Source organism: Zootoca vivipara, chromosome 6 (assembly GCF_963506605.1).
Source record: "Zootoca vivipara chromosome 6, rZooViv1.1, whole genome shotgun sequence".
NCBI lineage: Eukaryota > Metazoa > Chordata > Lepidosauria > Squamata > Lacertidae > Zootoca > Zootoca vivipara.
Genome location: NC_083281.1, coordinates 55,975,458 through 55,997,708, shown reverse-complemented (window position 1 = coordinate 55,997,708; position 22,251 = coordinate 55,975,458). Strand labels below are relative to the sequence as shown.

Below are 22,251 nucleotides of genomic sequence, written 5' to 3'. Positions count from 1 at the left end.
TATACTGAGCTCCTTTTTTGGAGACCTAACACAGCATGTTAAAATACACACATATTATGTGGCTGAATAGATAAATAATATGACGTGCTTCTTTTCTCAATGAAAGGATTATCTAATCAATTGCTCGATTTAGCCAGTGTGCCCCACCCTGGATAGTTATTGCTTATTTGTTTATTTTATATTATCTCCTTTCCTCTGAAAGGGCTCGAGGTGGCTTACAGGTAAAACAAGAACCACTAGAAACATAGAAAAAAAACAATCATTAAAATACAATGAAACATTGATAGAATTAAAAATATATAATATATAGCATACTTATTATTACAATAAAAACAGCACAGCACCAGGTCACATGACTGAAATGAATGGAGATAGGATTCAGCTTAAGTCCTGCCCTGCAGCCCCAGCAAGCTTTGGCTCATCCAACTGAGCCCTGGGTGAGCTGGGGTGAGCCAATTATGCCGGTGTACTGTACTCCTAGCTGAACTTGCATTCGGACTTACACTGGTGTAGCTGAGCTCAGTTAGAGTTAAATAACATTGAGGAAAACTTAAACCTGACAGCTATTAGTATGGTTTTCACTGGATGTGCATTAATGTGCTGGCAAGGTTATAGGGCAGGGGTCAGCAACCTTTTTCAGCAGAGGGCCAGTCCACTGTCCCTCAGACCATGTGGGGGGCCAGACTATATTTTGGCGGGGGAAAACGAACAAATTCCTATGCCTCACAAATAACCCAGAGATGCATTTCCAATAAAAGCACACATTCTACTTATTTAAAAACACCAGGCAGACCCCACTAATAACCCAGAGATGCATTTTAAATAAAAGGGCACATTCTACTCATGTAAAAACACACTGATTCCTGCGGGCCAGATTGAGAAGTTGATTGGGCCACAGCCGGCCCACGGGCCTTAGGTTGCCTACCCGTTATAGGGGAATATCAGGGCTGTAAGAAAGCCACTTCCCACCGCTGCACTGCAAGCCCAGATATTTCTAAAGAGGGTTGCCACACCCACCATTCAGCTGTGAAGTATTTCAAGGTAAGATAACCCATTCATCCAACCAGTTGCAACCATAGATTATCAAATCAGCAGGAAACAGTTTGTGTCTGAGGACAGTGATAACTGGGACACACAACAAGGGCTAAGAGAGACGGGAATGACATATATACAGATGTTGAAATAGGTGAAAAGCAAGAGACTTTGGAATGTGTGTGTGTGTGTGTCATAAGTGCATTTTGTCAGTAAGGTCCTAGATTTGTAAGTTATTGCTGTACTTTATAAATAAACTTGTGGAATAACGCTTTGAGCATAATTCTTATTTCGTTTGTTCTCACAACTGCCCTGAGACAGATCATCACCGTTTACACTTTGCAAATGGGAAAGGAGTGACTTGTTTCAAGCTTAGGCCATCAGGAAACAAAAACCAGAAGCTGAAGATCAGTATGGGGTGTTGTATGAATTTGGCTCCTGAAAATTAAGGATTAAATCGCTAAACACAAGTCCCTAATTGGATGTTTCTAGTCATGTGATTTCTTTCAGTTCTGCAAAAGATTTGATTTAAATTAAAAAAAAGTTTCTGCCCTGTAGCTGTAGTTTGCTATTTACATCTTGGCAGCCTACAAGTGGAACCCGCAACAAAATGTTGCATTATTGAGTGTGCACTGATTTAACCATTTGGCAACAGAAGTCCACCACTCATAAAGAGGAGATCATAACAAGCCCACCCGACAGGGTTATATTCTGCTCTTATGAACAAGAAGACAACTGGGGGGAGGGGGACGTTCATTTTCCGGACACCCCAGAGGCGCGACCCTTTGGAATCCTCAAGGCGCCACCAGTGTTTACACGCCACTGGCCAGCAGGGGTCGCTACAACGGCACGAGAGCGGAAACCGGTGGTAGTCGTGGTGGGCGGAGCCGAGCAGAAGGAGACGGGAGGGAGCGTGGCGGCGCTCCGCCCTCTCTCCCAAGATGGAGCTTTCCCTCCGCCTCCCTCCTCCCGTCATGCCCTGCGGCGGCCGGAAGCGGCAGAGGGGTCAGCGCGCGGGGGCCGTACCGGAGACCCGGGATCTGCACCGGCCTCGGCGGCGGAGGGCCTGAGGCGGACGTGGATGGCGGAGTCCGCGGCGCAGCCACCGGGGGGCCCCCCGAGCCGGCACGAGAAGAGCCTGGGGCTGCTCACGACCAAGTTCGTGTCTTTGCTGCAGGAGGCCAAGGACGGCGTGCTCGACCTCAAGCTGGTGAGGAGGAGGGGGAGCGGGGGAAACCGGGGTGGCCGGGTGTGGGTACTGCTTCCTCAACGTGGCTAGGGGTGGGCTATGGCTGGCCCCCACCAGGGCAAGGAGCGCTCCGGCCCCAGCAGAGCAAGGCTGGGAAGACTTAGGGCTTCTTGGATCTACAGTACTTTGTCCCCCCTCCCCCCTCCCCCCAAAAGCCCCCCCAAATTCACCAGGCAAAGCCAGCTGCAAACACACACACACACACAAACACACACATACACACACGAACGTGTCACTCAACTAGTAAGAACAAGGTGCCAGGATCTCGGATCTGTATTGAGTATTGAGATCACGGTATTGAGATCACAGCCCTTTCACGCTAAGGTTAGCTTTCTTCACTTCAACAACAGCCCAATTAGAGTGTTTTTTGTGTGTGTTGTGTTGCTGCCGTAAAAACAGTTCAGAAACCCTTACCGGTAGATCCCAATTGCTTTCTGCCCACCCGATGGTATAGACAAGGGAAAGGAGGCAGCGTGGAGTGGCGGTTGCAGGATTTGCCTCTTGGGGCCGGATCGGGCTCACGGAACGTAAGGATCGGGCCCTATTAGGTATCTGTTCCGACCAACTCCTTTTGTCTGGTGCTTTTTGTCTGTTGCTGTGTGTCCACATTTGGGGTATCTTGACTCCTTTCCATCTTCCCATGCTGGGTTGGGTGTGTGTGTGTGTTAGGAAAAACCCCAGTTAATAAATTCTGCATTGAATCAGGCTTTTCTCTCTCTTTCTGTCCTCAGACCAAATGAGCAAACTCTGGGGGCAAACTGCTTCCCCACCTGTTTGCTAGATCTTCCTCTGACCTCCCTCGGCTCATATCAAGGAAGCATGGCTGTTAAGGTGCAGCATCTGCCAAATGGGGAGATAATGCTGAGTGCATGAAGGGTGGGGGTGTTACACTGAGCTGGTTGCATATGTATAACTTAGTCACAGGTGTGACCAGTTTGTTGCCAGTGCAGAACTCCGGCAGTTGCAGGAGCTTCTGCTTTACAGCAACAGTAACTTCTGTGTGAAAGGGACTGCAGGTGTTCGCAATTTTCCCTGAAGTGCTTAACCTTAACTGAAATCTGCTTTTGGTTCCACTGCAATGCAGGCGGATGGGGAAACAGGCAGATGCCTCTGCAGTTCAAAACGGTTTAGGACCAAACATGGGAAATCTAGAGTAGAAAAAGTGGGCAGGAAGAAGCTTTTAATGCTATGAACCACAAACTTTTAAAAAACAAAAAAAGCATTAGTATAGTGTTACTGAATCCAGATGTGGCTTCTTGTGTGAACTAGGCCAGTCAGCTGCATGGCCATCTAAGGGCCTTTGGTTTAGAAGGGAACAGCAGTGGGAAGGAGCCCTGCTGGAGCCCTGTCTAAGGTGATTGATGATGGCTTTGACAGCATAGGTCTGTGTATCTTTGCACCAAAGCAAACCCCCCCTCTGTTCAGGTGGTGCTTACTCCTACGGAAGTGCAAGGAGGGTTGCAGCTTGAGACTTTTCATCAAGGCAGCTCTTGTATTTTGCTACCGTAACTCCAGAGGAGCAGACATAAGAAGCTGCCTTGTTCCCCCTAGCTCAATATTCTCTGAACTTTAAATTACTGGCAAAAGCTTGCCAGGGTTTAAGATCAGAGGGTTGTTTACAGTTTAGCTCCACTCAGAGTAGATCCATTGAAATTAATGGGCATTATTAATATAGGCCCATTAATTTCAGTGGGTCTACTCTGAGTAGAACTTGTGTACAATCCAGGGTCTTTCCTATCCGTACTTGGAGATGCTAAGGATTGAACCTGACTTCTTTTTCATGCAGAGTATGTTAGCAGCAGCATATGTCCATAGAGTCACTTTAAAGGCTTATTTACTGTGTTAGAAGCTTTTCTGGGTCGGAGTCTATTAGAAGTATGAAATAAGTAAATGGGTGGATATGCATACCCTGAATAAGGTGAAAACAATGTTTCTATGAAGTTGAGAAATGGAAGAGGTTGTGGTGTCATAATATGCATAACACAAGTGAAAACAGGCTCTGATCAACAAAGATCAGGTTCAAGAAGCATTCTTGTGACCCACTCTTAGCTAGAAGTTACTTGTGATGAATAGGCATAGCTAAATCGACAGTCTCAGTAAACACTGAAAGGGACAGTCACTTTTCCCAGGTGGTTTATTGAGGCCAAGTTCCCTAGTGTCAAGTATGGCAGTAAAATCTAATTTGGCAACTTCATGCCAGAGTCATCCTTTCCGACTTCTTGAAGTACAGCGGCTTTAAGGTCTGCTGCAGAATGTATGGGAAGATTTAGCTGGACCTGTAATCCAGATGGTTAAGCAAGATGGATACCCTGGGGAAGTTCACAAGGAAGGTGTAATTATATCTGCCTCTGGCTTATTACTGGCATGTACCAATCAATGGCTATTAGTCATGATGGATGTGTACTACCTCCATTATTGAAGAATTGTATCACTGAATACCAGTTGGTGGGGAACAGAGCGTTGCTGCACTCATGGCCTCCTTGCAGGCTTCCCATGACCATCTGGCTGGCTGCTGTGAGAACAGGGTGCTGGGCTAGGTGGGCTTTTGGTCTTGCCCACCGGGGTTGTTCTCATGTAGTAGTCATACTGTTCTTGTGAATGACAAAGTTGCCCTTACATTATATATCTAACAAACATGAACTGTGCTGCATGTTGCTGACCATAGCTCAGTGGTAGAGCACATGTTTTGTGTGCAGAAGGTTCAGAGTTCAATCGCTGGCATTTGAAGATTAAAATAAAATCTAACAGGCAGGTAATGTGAGCTGCTGCCAATGAGAGCAGACAATACCAGGTTACAATACACATAGCTTAAGCTGCTCTTACACAACTCACTTTGATCCATTTGTGGTCCCAGCATCGTGTGACTGAAAGACATCTGAATATTTTTATATCTGGGTGAAGTTATGAGTCCTCTTAATTTCTCTAGAACCTGCTTTCTAATAGTAAGCTCTCTAATCTACCTACCTTTTCACCTTTACCTTGAGAAAAGGGCTTCTTGGTATCTACAAAATCCTTGTAAACACACCAGGGAGAGGTTAAAGGTAGCTGTAGAGCAGGCATCCCTAAACTTTGGCCCTCCAGATGTTTTGGCCTACAACTCCCATGATCCCTAGCTAACAGGACCAGTGGTCGGGGAAGATGGGAATTGTAGTCCAAAACATCTGGAGGGCCAAAGTTTGGGGATGCCTGCTGTAGAGTGTTATGGCTCGAGAACAATATGACCATTGTTGCATTTTATGCAACAATGATATGGGGGATTTTTTATTCCCACCCCCTCTCTGTTGTATCTTACTGCTGGATATGCTTCCAGGCATCACCTGTTTATGCATGCTATACATTTGGGGAATCTGAGGATCCAGAAAAGACACAGAATACAGTCCAGCTGCCCTGCAGCGATACTGCCTAAACAGGATATAGAGAGAGTTTGGTTCTTTCACTTGGTACTGATAATCCACATCACTGTTCATGGATGTTCTGAACAATGGATATATAGACCCTTTAATGTAATAAATAGGAAATCATATTTTATATGTTACAGATTTTGGGTTTGCAATATTATTATCATGATGATGATATCCTGTTCTTCCTGCAAGACAATTTACATGTTTCCCTCTCCAGTCTCCCATTCACAATAACTTGGCTAGATAGGATTAGGCTGAGAGTCCAAGCAAGGCTTTATGGCTGAGTGCAGATTTGAGTTCCTCACCCAGTTCTCTAGCCACTACACCATGTTGTCTCTGTGTGTGGCAGAGAAAGCAATGCCGCACGCTTACGCTTTTCTGCCATAAAAAGTGGGATTTGTGCCCTCATCTGCCATGACATCAGGCAGTCTTTGGGGCCACATGGAAGAACTCCAGGATGGCAGATGGATTGCAACTTCTCATGCTGAACTTCTGTTTTGTTTATAAACTAACCCCCTGAAATGGAACATGTGGGAGGCAAAGAGATTTAATTGATGGTTCCTCTCCCAAACCCAAGACAGAAAAAACCTGAGTCCAGGCATGCTCCTATGTATAACTGGCAAAGTGGCTGGAGGTGGTTTTTTTGTTTTGACAGCTTCCTGCTATTCTCTGAGTGGCTTAGGCCTTCATGAACAGGGCATGATAATGTTTTGGGTTTCCTACACAGGCAGCAGATACCTTGGCAGTGCGGCAGAAGAGGCGCATTTATGACATCACAAATGTCCTTGAGGGCATAGGGCTGATTGAGAAGAAGTCCAAGAACAGCATACAGTGGAAGTAAGTGCCCGTTAATTGGGGCAAGGATTGGTGATCCTGAAACTAGGCTCTGTTATCAGTGATGCATGGGGGGCAGTTGCATTTGAGGAGTGTGGCACAGTCACAGCTTGCATTTGAGTGGTTGACTGTTCCCTGAGTGCAGCATTTAAGGCAGTTTTGAATAAGCTTCACCAATGGTCATGCTGTACTGTAGTTTGCTGAGTGGTCACAAATACTAGGGAAATAGCATTATGAAATTGAGTTGTAAGGGGAGTTGCAGGCACCCACAGCATTGGGATTTAGGTGCCTGCTTAAACTCATCTTTGCATTCGCTTTTCCTGAGCAGTGATCCAGTTATGTTTGATGTATTAAGCAGAAATACTAATTTGGGGTGTGTTTTATAATTGTCTTATGAATATAAATTTATGTTGTTTGCTGCCATGATATTTTCCCCCTTGATGTTGGCAGTATAGCATTTATAAGTTTAAACTTATAAAAAAATGTACCTTACCTAAAACCTAATGACATGATATACTTTTGGGGAGTAAAAACATGGCTGAAGTTTGGAGGAACTCTCTTCCAAGGGAACTGTGTTGGTGGGAGGAGATCTTTGAATATTTTATTTTTATTATTTATTGCATTTATAGCCTGCCTTTTTCTCCAAGGAGCTCAAGATGGTGCACAAGGTTTCTCTCCATTCTTCATTTAATCCCCACAACAACCTGTGAGATAGATTGGGCTGAGAGGGAGAGTGACTGGCCCCAGGTCATCCAGTGCTAGCTCCATGTCTGAGTGGAGATTTGAACTCTGGTCTCCCAGGTCCTAGTCCAACACACTAACCACTGCAGCATACTGGATAGAGACATAATACCTAAAGGGCTGTCAATTCCTCTCTGGAAGGTATGGGCTTGGAAACAATAGTTTGTGTTCAGCATGACTGAACAGTGCTGTGGGTTTGGGGAGGGATTTTGCGGTTGCGATGGCAGTGTCTCTGATAGCTCATGCCCTCTTGGGAAGCTCTGCAAGGTTGCCTCTCTCATTTTTCTTGCTTCCAATTCTCCTTCCCTCCAGAGGAGTAGGTCCTGGCTGCAACACCCGTGAAATTGCCCACAAGCTGATAGAGCTGAAGGCAGAGATTGAGGACCTGGAGCAGCGGGAACGGGAGCTGGAGCAGCAGAAGATGTGGGTGCAGCAAAGCATCAAAAATGTGACGGACGATGTACAAAACAGCCGATATCCTTTTGAGTGCACCATAGTCCTTTTTCCTCCTTCCCCTTCCCCCTTTCCCTTTGAGTTTCCAATGCTCATTCCAAGATGATCCTTCTAGGATGGCGGAAGGAAAACATTACTTTCCAGGGCTTGAAGCCACTGACACCAATCCTCTTTAATTTCAAATCACTTTAATTTCAAATCACTTGCCACTCTGTCCAGGATACAGAAATTTCAGTCTTCTTGCTGGGTCAGGTCCACAGCATTGGCCAATGAGACATCTATGGTGTGAGTGTGTGTGTGCATCTATCTGTCCCTGGATGAAATGCTAAGAATACCAAAACAGCACAAACAACTCAACTGCCTTATCCCAGATCTCTTTTTGAGAAAATGGAAAGAATTTCTCTCTCCACATCATTCATCCCTACTCCCCTGCCATCATTGTGTTGATGTCACTTTTCTTTCGTCTATCATATCCCTTTCTTGGGAGTGGTTTTTTTTGTTCTTTTTGCAGAAATACAGCTGCAAAAGCAACAGAATCTTTTTGGCTCCTTGAAACTTATTGTGTCATAAGCTTTCATGAAGTCCATTTCATGAAGTAGACTGTGGTCCTTAAATGCCCATGTGCCACAGTTCATTTGTTAAGTCTTTACTGTTAAGACTCTGCTAAGGCTCCACCTGCACTACACATTTAAAGTAGTTTCATACCCCTTCTAACAGTCATGGGGTTTCCAAAAGAATCTTGGAAGTGTATTTTGTAAAGGGTGCTGAGAATTATTAAGAGACCCCCCTTTGCCCCTACAGAGCTATAATTTCCAGAGTGGTTTAGCAGTCAGTCTCTTCCCCAGGACCTCTGAGAACTGTAGCTGTGTGAGGGGAATAGGGGTTTCCTTGCAGTTCTAAGCACCCTTAACAAACTACAGTTCCCAGGATCCTTTGGGGGAAAGCCATAACTATTCATTGTTGTATGAAACTGTTTTATAGTACAGGTGGGTGGGTGGAGCTTAAAAAGTGTTAACTTCTTAAGAAAATGTGTCAGATCTAAAATGTCCTCTGCTGCTGCTTTTGTAGAGATGCACCCAGTAGGTGGAGCACGTAGGACACATTCTGACCAGCGTGTTCTGCAGCACCGACTGATAACTACATCTATTGTTCACTTGTTTCTTGCAATTCCCCTAAACTTCTTAAAGTGTTCCTTTGTCCAATGATCTCGTTGTTTCTGGCAGCTGTTGTTCCCCCTTAACTTCAGGAACGTTAGCCTATGTGACTGACGAGGACCTCTGCAAATGCTTTCCAGGTGAGGATGTGGTGGTGTATCCTAGCTAGGTTCCCCTCCTTTTCCATGGCATGGTCCTCTCCAGTGTTATTAGGCTACAACTCTGATCATCTCTAATCATTGTCTATGCTGGTGGGTGGGGGAGCTCAGCAACATTGAGGACCCCCCTCCTTGCTCTAGGAACAAATGAACTGAGCTGGACAAGAGTTCCAGAGTTTAGATCCTGTTTTTCTTAAGAATCAGGCAAACCTTCCAATTCTTCACAGCTCTCACAAAGTGCAGTAGCCCTTGTCTGACTACCCAGGCTGGATTCCCTTCAAGTATACTCTGTTTTGCCATCTCCTTGCTTTAGTCACTTAGGTCTACTAGCATTAGCCAGATAAATATTGTGAATGAAATGGCCTTTTGCTCTGAAAAAATGCAAGCAGCCTTTAAAACGCACGCACGCACGCACACACAATATTTGCACTGCTCCTCTGTATCAAAGAACTGTACGCAAGTCTGGGAGATGTCCTTTTTTCCTGCCAATGTTACTGGCTGCGTTAAAGGTTTGCAGATCAGGTAAAGCATGGATGGGGAAGTGTTGTCCCTGCAGATGTGGCTGAACTATGACTCCCATCATCCCTGACCATTAGCCAACCTTGTGAGGCTGATGGGAGTTGGTCATCTAGCAACATCTGGAGAGCCACAGGTCTCCCATCTCTTGAGGGAAGAGGTGAAAAGGGGAGAAAGAGAAAGAGAGTGCACCTTGGCTTGCAACGGCCCGCTGCTCCATTCTGCACCTAGATCAGATTAGTAAATGCTGTGTTTGCTCTCTTGTTCCAGGTGACACACTGCTAGCCATCCGAGCCCCATCGGGTACTCAGTTAGAGGTTCCTGTCCCTGAGGTAGGTGGCACGTGGGCAACAAAGGAATGGTCCCTGGTTGCAAAGAGGCAATGGTGGAAGCCTTATATGAAGGATCGCTAGCCTTTGGCCCTCCTGGTGTTGTTGGGCTCTGTTGGTGCCACCACAGCTCATGTTTTGCCTGCAGGAGGTCCCTGGTTTAATCCTGAGCACTTCCAGTTAAAATGTGGTCAGTCAGGGAAAAACCTGTGGCTGAAACCTCAAGGAGCTGGTAGCCCTTGGAATAGTCAGCAGCATCTTGCATTGCAGGTTGATGCTGGCTGCAAGTTGTGAAGGAGCTTGCATTTCGCATTTTCCTGCGCAACAACATTCATCTGGCACAAAACATTTTGCCAGTGGAACAAGTATCCTGCTAATAATGTTGAGATTCTTGCGTTGCAGGGGTTTGAACTAGATTCCCCCTGGAATTCCTTCCACCTACAGTTCTATGATTCTAAGTAACTAACTTAACACTTCATTGGATACAGTCCTTTACACACATAGATGCATCACTGTACTGGCTTGGGTGCTTTAAAGGTAAAGGGAGCCCTGACCGTTAGGTCCAGTTGCGGGCGACTCTGGGGTTGCGGCGCTCATCTCGCTTTACTGGTCAAGGGAGCAAGCGTACAGCTTCCGGGTAATGTGGCCAGCATGACTAAGCCACTTCTGGCGAACCAGAGTGGCGCACAGAAACGCTGTGCTGGAGCGGTACCTATTATCTACTTGCACTTCGTGCTTTCGAACTGCTAGGTTGGCAGGAGCTGGGACCGAGCAACGGGAACTCACCCCGTCGTGGGGATTCGAACCGCCAACCTTCTGATCGGAAGCCCTAACACTACATCAGATACAGTCCTTTATACACATAGATGCATCACTGCACTGGCTTGGTTGCCTTACCTTGCAGTAATCTCTCTCCCTTTCTTTAGGGCTTGAATGGTCAGAAGAAATACCAGATCCACCTGAAAAGTACAAGCGGTCCAATTGATGTCCTACTTGTAAATAAAGACGCCTGGAGCTCTCCTCCAGTGGTACTACCTGTCCCTCCCCCGGAAGACCTCATTCAGTGTCAGCCGGTCACACTCCCTAAGGCACAGAGACCACCTGTTGCCCACTTCCAAGAAGCATCTCTTCCCAGTGGTACCCACCCTTCTGCACCTGTTCCCAACAGCACACAGGACCAGGTCTCTGCTGTGCAGAAAGCAGCCAGCGCCACAGGTGAGTTGCAGAGGAGCTTTCCCTTCTTGGTAACCTCTCTCGAATATGACACTGAAGTCGAGTCACTTGGCCTTGCTGTCTGGCTCTTCCAGATGAAACTTTGGAACCTGGCCTAGGCAAGATTAGGAAGCCTCCAATGTCACTGTCCCTTTTCAAACTGGACTGGGGAACCTGTAGCCCTCCAGATATTGGCAGGCTGCAACTCTCACCTTCCCTAACCATGGGCCACACTGGTTGGGGCTGATGGGAGCTGGAGTTCAGCAACATTTGGAGGGCCACAGGTTTCTCACACATGCTGTTAAACCTTCCTATTTCATTAAATCTTAAGGGAGAATTTAAATTTCCCAAGTCTTTTCCATTGTATGTGTAGCCTCCTTGTGATTTTATAATTGTTTGGCTTTTTGTTTATTTGCAAAGTACTTGGGTCTCAATCTGGAATAATATATTTACAGTGGACTGTACCACCTTTTCCTATCATGTTTAAAAATTATAGTTGTATATAAATTATCTTACATAATTTTCAGTACATACAATTATTGTAAGCCCATAACACATACGTTCTTTTTTTTAGTTCTGAAACAGCACATTCTTTCAGATATGTAGTTATTATATTTCTTATCCCAAATTTAGATGTGGAAAACAAATAACATCCATTCATTGTAATCATCACTCGCCTTAATGTATTTATTTCATTAAACACATTATTAAATAGGCCGGCATCAAAGTGGTATACACTGAGAATGAAACACAAGCTCAAAGAACAGTAAAATCAATTCAGCAAACTCAAACAATAAAACTATCCTAAAGGTAAAGCTACCCCTGACCGTTAGGTCCAGACGTGGACGACTGGGGTTGCGGCGCTCATCTTGCTCTATAGGCCGAGGGAGCCGGCGTTTGTCCGCAGACAGCTTCCGGGTCATGTGGCCAGCATGACTAAACCGCTTCTGGCGAACCAGAGCACCGCACAGAAACATCGTTTACCTTACTGCCAGAGCGGTACCTATTTATCTATTGCACTTTGATGTGCTTTCGAACTGCTAGGTGGGCAGGAGCAGGGACCGAGCAATGGGAGCTCATGCCGTCGTGGGCATTTGAACCGCTGACTTTCTGATCGGAAGCCCTAGACTCAGTGGTTTAGACCACAGCGCCACCCGCGTCCCAAAAACTATCCATACAGACTCTTAAAAACAACAGGACTATTTTATCAAATATATAATTGATCTTCCATAAACGACTGGCTTACACCTTGGGATAAGATTTACTTTTTAAAAAGCCCATATTCAGTAGGCGACTAAACATCCTCATGTTAGGTGCCTGGCTTGTAATTGATTCTGGAGAACTGGAGCTACAACACTTCTTAAATATTCGGAAACCCAATCAAGTATTGACAGCTGTTTTCTCTACTATTCCATTGTTGGGAGAGAGAAAACATCAGTCCTTCCCTCCACCACACTCCCAAGTTTCCCTTCTACACATCCTTCCTTCCTTAAATTTGATATTGTGTGTGTACTAACATACTCCCTGTATAAGGGATGGGGAATCTGTGGCCCTCCAAAAGAGAAGTTGTTGGACTCGGCCACAGCCAGCATGCCCGATAGTACTACAAAAACATCTGAAAGGCCACAGGTTCCCCGTATATGGCTTACATACCAGTTTAACAATCTGCCTGCTGCAAGTGCATCAGAAAAGGGCAGGCTTTTTCTCTGGCAGGTCTGCCTGAGACAAATATTTGCTTTGCCTTCTTTGTGTGTATGTGTGTGCTCTTTCTCTCTCTCTCGGATTAAAGTGCGGTCTACCACTCCTCACTCCTGGAATGCGTGTCAAATTGTTAAGGCAGTGGCTTGGTTTTTTTGTCTAAAATTCTAACCTCACACCTACCATTGATAACTGGTTGACTCTTTGGGAAAGCTGTATCTTCCCAGTTGTTAGGTTTTAATAAAAAGTATAGCTGTTTGTTTTTTAAAAGTTGCGTAATAGGTTGTTGTGGTAAGAGTTTACTTCTAAATAAAACATGGAACCAAGGAAATAATTCAAGTCCAGTGCCCCGTTAGGAACCCAGCATTTATTGTAGCAATAAGACAGAGCTCAACTTAAGTGGTTGTTCTATCTAGCTGAACCACCAGTTAAGAAGTCATCTGCCACGAAGAGAATTTTGTTGTTGTTGTTGTCGTTTAGTCGTGTCCAACTCTTCGTGACCCCATGCACCAGAGCACGCCAGGCACTCTTGTCCTCCACTGCCTCCCGCAGTTTGGTCAAACTCATGTTCGTAGCTTCGAGAACACTGTCCAACCATCTCATCCTCTGTCGTCCCCTTCTCCTAGTGCCCTCAGTCTTTCCCAGCATCAGGGTCTTTTCCAGGGAGTCTTCTCTTCTCATGAGGTGGCCAAAGTATTGGAGCCTCAGCGTCATGATCTGTCCTTCCAGTGAGCACTCAGGGCTGATTTCCTTCAGAATGGATAGGTTTGAGCAAGGGTTTTATACACACAGGACACAAATTAGTCATAAAACATCTAAATGTTCTTAAAACATAAACATCCTTCTACATACATCAGGAAAAGTTATAGGTCATGAGAAGCAAAACACACATGGCTCCACAATCAGCTTGTGGTGCCCCAAGAGTGCTCAGGCCATACGGTCTCAAATGTGGCATTTCTGTCACCGTTCCCCTGGCAAGCAGCCCTTCATCAGGTTGTTGACATTCCTTCCTTTATCTCACTTTCCTTGCTTCTCCTATCTCCCAGGAAGCTTCAAGGATTGCTGATTTTACACTCTGGTCCTAACTCATGATAGATTTAGAATAACATCCTGGAGAGCCATTTGTGCCACTTTCAGGGTCAGATAGAAAAGGAATGCCGCATGGGAGTCATAAAATGCAAGCACAAAGAATCATGTCTAATACATGCTAGCCAAAGGTTCGATACCATTAATATTGGAACATTTTTTAAATCTACACCCTGGGTCTCTAATTCTTACATCATTATGATACTGTTCATGTTGGCTAAGTTGCATCTGGCCTGTGGTGCATCTGTCTGGAGAACGGCGGATGGCATAACGGAAAGCTTTGGGATATATGAAAATTCATCCCCTTCATTTGGGAAGAGGCATGTTGGGGAGAAAAGTTCTAGTCTATGACCTATGAAGGCTAGTAACTTTTCTGTGACGTATTTATAAGGCTTGGGGGTGCAACACTGCACTGCTGTGAACATTGCAGTGTTGCTGCAATGCAACACTGTACTGCCCTGGAGTTTGCTGGATGAGTGTCATGTCCTATTCAGTGTGCAATCCATGAAATGTTGCAAAATTGTCTTACACCTTTGCAGATAGTGGCGTCTCAACGGCAGAATCGAGAAGCAGCGGGGAGCTGGACCAACTTGACCCCTCGACAGCTCCAGCCAGCCCACCTGCCGGGCTGGACACGCAGCCCCTCCAATCCTCAGCCTTGCTGGACAGCAGCTCCATCCTGCCCAGTCCTTCCACCTCCTTTGAGCCAATCAAGCCAGACCCCACAGAAAGTGAGAGTTCTTTGCTTGCTGCCTTTTGGGTTAGGGGTTCCTGTGTTCCCAAATAGGCATCACGCTGAGTCCCTCTTTTTCCAGCAATTGGAGCAGCTTTGTAATGGTTGCTAGGCCATACTATGGTTAAAAGTCTGTCGTGGAACAATGTTTGTGTGCCTGTTTTTTTAAAATTGAATAGCAAAGCATCTGCTTTGCCATGTGCAACAAGGGTGGAGAACTGGATGTGGCCAGCAGGCCAGATTGGCCTCACCACCTGTCACAGGCCACTTTTGCAAGGTGGGTGGAGCTCCTCACCTTTCAATCACCTGATGCCACAAGTCTCTATTTGGGGGCATGAAGTGCATATTAAAGAAAACCCCAACGTAATGCTATAGTGGAGAGGGCAATGAAATGGGAATTCTAGAATACCAGTAGGCAGGGTTGTGGATGGGGTATTTATGTCGTTTTTTGTACTCTTTTCATGTTCATGGCTTCCTACAAGGAATCCTAGGATCTTTAGTTGTGTGGGAATGAGTGTCCCCAGACGTTACTGGCTACTCTCAGAACTACAGTTCCCATGATTCTTTGAGGCCTGGTTCACAGACAAGGCTCAACTGTAGCTTTTTGGAGTGGTTACGAAGGGCAAATGGGAAGCATCAGCTTTCCGACTGAAGCAAACTTGCAGTTGCTGCAGCCAGCAAGGACAAACTGTGGCTGGTTTAAAATATTGTTTATTTAAACGAGCAAAGCTAAAGCCCAGCTTCTGATACTGGCTTGTACAAATAAAACCATAGCTTAAATTAACCATTGTTCCTGGGTTGGAAGTAACAATATACTCTGGATAGGTAAGATCTGGTGCATCTGACCCCCTCATTGTGGTATGTGTTGCAGGAGATCATGAGCCTGAGGCTTGAGCAGATGGATTGTGGCTTGAGCTAAAGGGAGCCCTTTAGCATTGCTTCCAAACTGAGTCCTCCTTAAGCCCACAGTGTAGATATGTCATCAAGTTTCACAACCATCTATAGCAGAACTGTCTAGCAACAGTGGGCTTCCGCCAAATATTATGGCAGCTGTCAGTGGTGGTGGTGGTGGTGGGGCTCTGATTGTGAACAGAGGCTACCAAATGGGGAGAGCACCCTGTATAGGTTACCACACTTTGGACGTTATTAGAGCAGCATGGAAACCAGAACCGTCTCTTCTGTTTTTCAGTACCGGAACTTCCCAAGGAGCTTTCGGAGATGTTTGATCCAACAAGAGGTGCGTTGCTTCAGCAGAACCATATCTGTTTCACTTTTCTGGGGCAACGTGAGGGAACCTGCTTGATCTCTCATTTTCTCCCATGTTTTCTGAGGCCCTTACCAAACAGTCATACCTCAGGTTACAGACGCTTCAGCTGCGTCTTTTGAGGTTGTGTCCCGCGCTGAACCCGGAAGTACCCGAATGGGTTACTTCTGGGTTTCGGTGCTTGTGCATGCGCAGAAGTGCTAAATCTCACTATGCGCAGAAGCGCCGAATTGCAACCCGCGCAGACGCGGCGCTGCGGGTTGTGAACGTGTCTCCCGAACGGATCACGTTCGCAACCAAAACGTCCACTGTACTCAGGTTAGGAGAAAGCAGATACAGTGGTACCTCGCTAGACGAATGCCTCACAAGACGAATTTTTCACAAGACGAATGCGTTTTGCGATTTCAATGGAGACTCGCAAGACAAAGTTTCCTATGGCGCGCTTCGCAAGATGAATTATTTTCGTCCCATAGGGTGCCTCGCAAGATGAATTTTTTAAAATTCGTCTTGCAAGGCACCCTATGGGAAACCGCACTTCAATGCGTTCCTATGGGAGCCGCTTCGCAAAACGAATTTTTCACTATACGAAGCGACTCACAGGACGAATTAAATTCATCTTGCGAGGCACCACTGTACCATGGCAGAGTGGCCCTCTACTGGATACATGTGAAATAACAGATAGCTCAGGGATATTCATGCTGTGGTGGTGACACTGCCCTTGCTGTGAAACTAGGGTGCCTGTGGCTATCGCTTTATCTTGTACTGTATTACTTGCTGCATTGCAAGCTGGCATCTGTTAATAAACAGTTCCTTTAGGCCTCATTGATCTGTTTGGGTCATCTGGAATGTAACACTTCTTTCTGGGTGTGCCAGCACTTACCCCAAGAATAATGGGGTATTCTTTGGGGGAAAGTCATGTGTTGACTGTATCATAAATACACAGTTGGGGGGGGGTGCAACTGACTGCTTCTGTTTACAGTTAACATCCAGGTAGTTAACATCCATCAAAGCCACAGCTGGCTTCTTTATCATGGGAGTGTATTCTAAACTGACATACCTGAGCCTTTGTTTGAAATGATACAGAATATTCTACTGTAGAATCCCAAAGCAGAAAATGTGGTTGTAATGCAACTTTTTTTCCACACAGAATGCATGAATTCTGAGCTGCTCGAAGAACTAATGTCATCTGATGGTAAGGATTAAGCCTTTTGCTATTTCCTAGTTTTGAGGTGTAGATGGGTTTGTATAAGGCTAGAAAGTGAGGGTATAGGAAACTGAGTTGGTCCAGTTGAACTGTAAGCAAATAGTAAAGCTCAGTTGAACTGTAGCCAGCTGAGTAGGCTAATACACACTGGTCTTGAACTAACAGGTGTGGGTCTTTATTTACAAGCAGGACATCAATTGATTACAACTCCCATCATCACTGGCCATCAGCCTTGCTTACTGGGGCTGATGGGAGTTGTAGCACAACAACATCTAGAAGGCCAAAGATTCTCCATATCTGGACTAACTGGTTAGGATCCACAAGCTAAGTGGTTAGGATCCACAAGAAGAGACCTAAAGTTGCACTTCTTATTTTTGTTTTAACTGTCCCCTCCACCCACTACAAAACATAAAGCATATGTTTATCTTTACTGCCCCCCCCCAACATGTTGGTTCTGTAGCAGTTTAATCGCCATGGTTGTTCCTCCATCCCCCAAAATCTGGGGATTTGTAGATGGGTGAAGATACTAAGCACTTCCTGTTGTGGGTCCTTAATCCCACCCGTTGCTCTTCTTTCCCCACCCTGCAGCTACACTTCCTCAGAGAGAAGGAGTAAATGTGGCATTAGTATATCTGCAGTTTATTTGTGTGCCCTAAAAGAGGCACAGAAGAGCAAAGGAGCTTAGAGGTTCTAAAGTTAAAGCAGGGTCCCATGTTTCAAGGTTGGGTTTAATAGTGAGTCCTGAGGGTCAAGCTATAAGTTGACATGGGCAATCTCTTCCTTGGGTCTCCTAAGGTATTCTACTTTTGGTAAAGCATGCAGGGCGGGGAGGCATTTGGGTCGGGTGTTGCAGCATGTGGAAGGGGCCTTACCCTGATTTTCATTGCAAAAGGGCCAGGGACACAGCCTGACTGTACTCCTTTCCCTTCAACAGTATTTGCTCCTTTGCTCCGTCTCTCCCCGCCTCCTGGTGACCACGACTACATCTACAACCTGGATGAGAGCGAAGGGGTGTGCGACCTTTTCGATGTGCCTATCCTCAACCTCTGACTCCTGGCATATTGGATGGACTTTAGGATACGTGTTTTTTTAAAAAACAAACAAACAAACCAGTCTTTGGAAAAACCTGGTGGTTTATTGGATTCCTTTTCTGCTATAGTGCTTGAGTGACACACTTGGCTGCTCTGGTCTTGACTGAAGATCAACAGGGATGGACTTGCGGACCAAGCAGCAGTAGCAAGAGCAGCAGCTCCCTTTCCTGGCTTCTTTTCTTCCTTTCCTGTGTTGCACAAGGCAGTCCCCTGGTTTCCCTCTTGCTCCATTTTTGGCTGTCCTTTCACTAGATTTGAGGCCTCCTTCCCAGCGGCCTGCGGTCAATTCTTCCTGAACAGCAGAAGAGCTTCCTTGGGTCTGCAAGCGTGGCTTGGCTTCCCTACACTCCTGGTGGCACTTTCTGGAAAGAGTAGGAGGGCTGAACAACAGGGGCAGGGAAGGTTCATGCCATCTTGTCTTTATAGCTTGTCTCTATGTATTCAGAGATGCTCATTTCCTTTTCTCTCTCTGGCAACTACACACTTTGACACAAGGAATGAGAGAGGGGGAAGGGACGCTTCGTCAACCCTGCCTTGGATTCATTTTATGTATGGAAGGTGCTCAGAAGCTTCTCCCCAGGTTTCAGCCGCTTCTGTTTCACTTTGAGAGAGCGACGATCACCCAGGTGTCTTGCAAGCCGAAACATGTCCAGTTCTCCTCCTTTAGCCGTGTAGAGGTGCCAGTTTTGCACAGTCACTTTTCCTCCAAAGAGTCAGAATGGAGAAACAAATTGCCCCCTCACCAACAGCCGAGTTGTTTAGGGATGGGGAAGCTTGGCTGGGATTGCCTGCAATGCAAGGCGCTGAGCTCGATAGTGAGAGCCCAAGAAGGAGGGGCTTGGATTGAGTGAAGGGGCCAAGTCTGGGTGATTTATTTCAATATCCTCAGTCAATGCTGAAGGTGGGTTTATTTTGAGTGCATCCGAACTACTCCACCATTCCCTTTCCAAATTGCTGGCTTCATTTGGATGCCAGTCCATGCAGCTTACCTTCTCTCCTGGAGTCTGTATGTGACACATCTTCTCTACCTTCCAACACTGAGTATTGCTCACCTCCCCCCCCCCCCCCCCGTGAGGATCTGGGTTGGTGAACCTCCTCCTATGACTCCTTTGCACTTCTCGATCTCTTTCCTGTAACTGCAGTGTTGCTCTCCAGTCTGCAGTTGTGCTTTTACCAGATGCCAGCCCCTAACTCGCGCTCCCTGGCCCCTAACCTTTGCACAGTTCTTGGCCGCAGGCACTGAATATGAAGGTGGTGCTGCCTTGCACCCTAACCTTAAAAACTGCTGCTTGGGTGAAGAGTTTGATTTCAGTGGGATTTAGACTTGCAGCCCTAAGCACACTCACCACTATGCCACCCATATTAAATCAGGGAATGTTTGTGTTGTCATGTGGTAGCTTTTGGCCAGTAAGAGCTAGTTTAAGCTGGCTGCCCTGTCCTTCCTAAGAGTGGCCACAAGGGTCTAAGTGGTGCAGCCAATAGTTCCCTCTGTATGGAATATACAGTCCTACAATTCCTTGGCACCCTTTCCAGAGTGGGAACTTGTTAATACGCTGCTTCCAGATGCTTAGTGTTTAGAGAAGCCTCTGGTGTCCTATTTAGCAGGGATGGGCAATGTGGTGTCCTCCAGATGTTGTACTCCAACTCCCATCAGGTCAGTGGTCAGGGAGCTTTGGGAGCTGTAGTCTAGCCACATCTGGAGGGCTACCCATGTGCTTAGGCACCTGTGAGGACACCTTCCTGGCCTGCATGTCTCTGTTTCCAGAGCGGTTCCTGCATTGCACAGATGCTCTAGGAAGCCCAGAGGGATGTCACATTTCTTCCTCCCCAATAGGCTGACGGGCTTCTCAGTGTCTTTGGGAGGGATCTGTTTAGCAGCTGAACCGTCACTTCCCTTTGCTACGAATTTCTTGCCTTCTCTTTAGATGACGTCCTGGAAAAGATACCTAAATGAAATATACAACGGGAAGGGGGGTGGAAATGAACTTTGATTCATATATAAAGATTATTTTTATACTTTTTGCAGCAAGAGACTTGCCTGTAATATTTGTACAGTTTTTGTTTTGTTTTTCGAGTGAATAAACAAAACCTTTCCAAAGCTGTCTCCTGTCAGCATGTTGGAACAAGCAATTTCATGTCCTCTGCAGCCTGGCTGATGCTGTGAGGCAATCATATTGCAAAGCAGAGTTTAAAGAGAGTCTAGTGCTCACTGGAAGGACAGATCGTGAAGATGAGTGAGGCTCCAATACTTTGGCCACCTCATGAGAAGAGAAGAATCCTTGGAAAAGACCTTGATGTTGGGAAAGATGGAGGGCACTAGGAGAAGGGGACGACAGAGGACGAGATGGTTGGACAGTGTTCTCGAAGCTACGAATATAAGTTTGACCAAACTGCGGGAGGCAGTGCAAGACAGGAGTGCCTGGCGTGCTCTGGTCCATGGGGTCACGAAGAGTCGGACACGACTAAACAACAATGCTAATAAAGGATTTCCATTGCAGGGAGTGTTCGGAAAAGAAGCAACAATGGCCTCTTTTGGTTTCTTTTTCAGATAGCCTCCTCCAGTCTCAAATTACGGTAGGCTGTAAATCAGGTATGGCTAATATTTGCCCCTCCAGATGTTGGTTTACACCTCCCATCAACCCTGGTCATCAGCCATGCTCTCTGGAGCTCATGAGAGGTGAAGCCCATTAGCATCTGAGGGCACCATGCTGGCCCTGGCTGCATCTGTCAGTCTCGGGAGTCAAACTGCTGGAAGGTCGCAGTGCCTTCTGTGGCTGTAGAGACTGATACAGGAGAGATGTTTGGTTGCAGCTGGGGCAGATGAAAGCGTCTGGTTGTGCTGCTGCAGCAGATGCACTATGGCAGGAGTCAGCAACCTTTTTCAGCCGTGGGCCGGTCCACCGTCCCTCAGACCATGCGGTGGGCCAGACTATATTTTGAAGGGGAAAAATGAACGAATTCCTATGCCCCACAAATAACCCAGAGATGCATTTTAAATAAAAGGACACATTCTACTCATGTAAAAACACGCTGATTCCCGGACTGTCCACGGGCCGGATTGAGAAGGCGATTGGGCCGCATCTGGCCTGAGGTTTTGGGACCCCTGCACTATGGCGTTTCTTCTCTCTGCTCTCCTCCCAGCAGCCATTCTTCCTCTGGTCACTGCTATGAATGCACAACCTAACTGATGGTCTCCAGGTGCTGCGGTTGCCTGCAGCCTGGGCCTGGTACTGTATCGGGAGCCAGCTCCCCTAGACCACATCCTTGAGCATTCTGCTATCTTCCATTCTGTGGACGTGACCAAGTCAGTGCAGATGTTGCTGAGTGAACATGCTGGCTACCCAGTGGTGGAACTTATCTAAATAGCACCCAGGTCAGCCATGTGGGGTGTGCCCCCGAAGATGGCATGGCATAGAGGGAGCCCGCTGCGGCAGGGGCACACTCATGCGCTCCAGTCCAGAAGAGTGGATGGCAGCATTGCTGCCTACTCTCCCCTCTCTGCCAGAGCTGCTGGCCAACTGCCCCCTCCGGCAGGGCTTGAGAGGGGTCTCTCTGGGTGTGTGTGTGCGTGCGTGCGCGCACCTGGTTCATGCCCCTCTGATCGGTGCACCCAGGGCCACCCCCCCCCCCGCTACGCCACTGCGACTACCCCAAAGGTAATGTGCATTGCCTTGCACATTTGGGGACATTTGGGGTTTGGGGACTCTTGCCCAGAGGCTTCTGCCGCCCGCAGAGCCTTATCCTGATGGCAGATTGCTGCTCAGAGCTAGAGACCAAACGGTTATGGAGCATCTTGCTCTGGGTACCGTCCATCCGAAACCATGCTGACTTTTAGAAATCCCGGACCACCAAGCCCGGAAGGAGAGGAATCATTGCCACTTAACCACTGATGGAGGCTGGGATCATGGCCACCACCTTTTTGATTTTGCCAAGCCCCGCTCCCCTTTCGACGGCAACCTCTTTTCGACGGCAACCTCTTCACGCCCGCACCCCCGACGTGCAGAAATGCGGCACCCTGGAACCTTTTTGCTGGAAACTGGGAGAAGCTTTCCCACTTTTACACGAAGCCGGTGCCGCGACGGCATTTGCAGGAGAG

The 22,251-nt window shown here is 46.8% G+C and overlaps 1 protein-coding gene across 1 annotated transcript; it reads left to right on the top strand.

The window, feature by feature from the left end:
* The first annotated feature begins 1,940 nt into the window (after positions 1–1,940).
* Positions 1,941–21,380, top strand: E2F4 (E2F transcription factor 4). The gene is made up of 10 exons (XM_035120048.2): positions 1,941–2,242; positions 6,410–6,519; positions 7,570–7,731; positions 8,961–9,004; positions 9,809–9,870; positions 10,794–11,082; positions 14,403–14,594; positions 15,786–15,833; positions 17,008–17,052; positions 17,999–21,380. Exons 1-10 carry the CDS (start codon positions 2,114–2,116, stop codon positions 18,112–18,114), a joined length of 1,197 nt encoding a protein of 398 aa, XP_034975939.1. The 5' UTR covers positions 1,941–2,113; the 3' UTR covers positions 18,115–21,380.
* Positions 21,381–22,251: the final 871 nt, after the last annotated feature.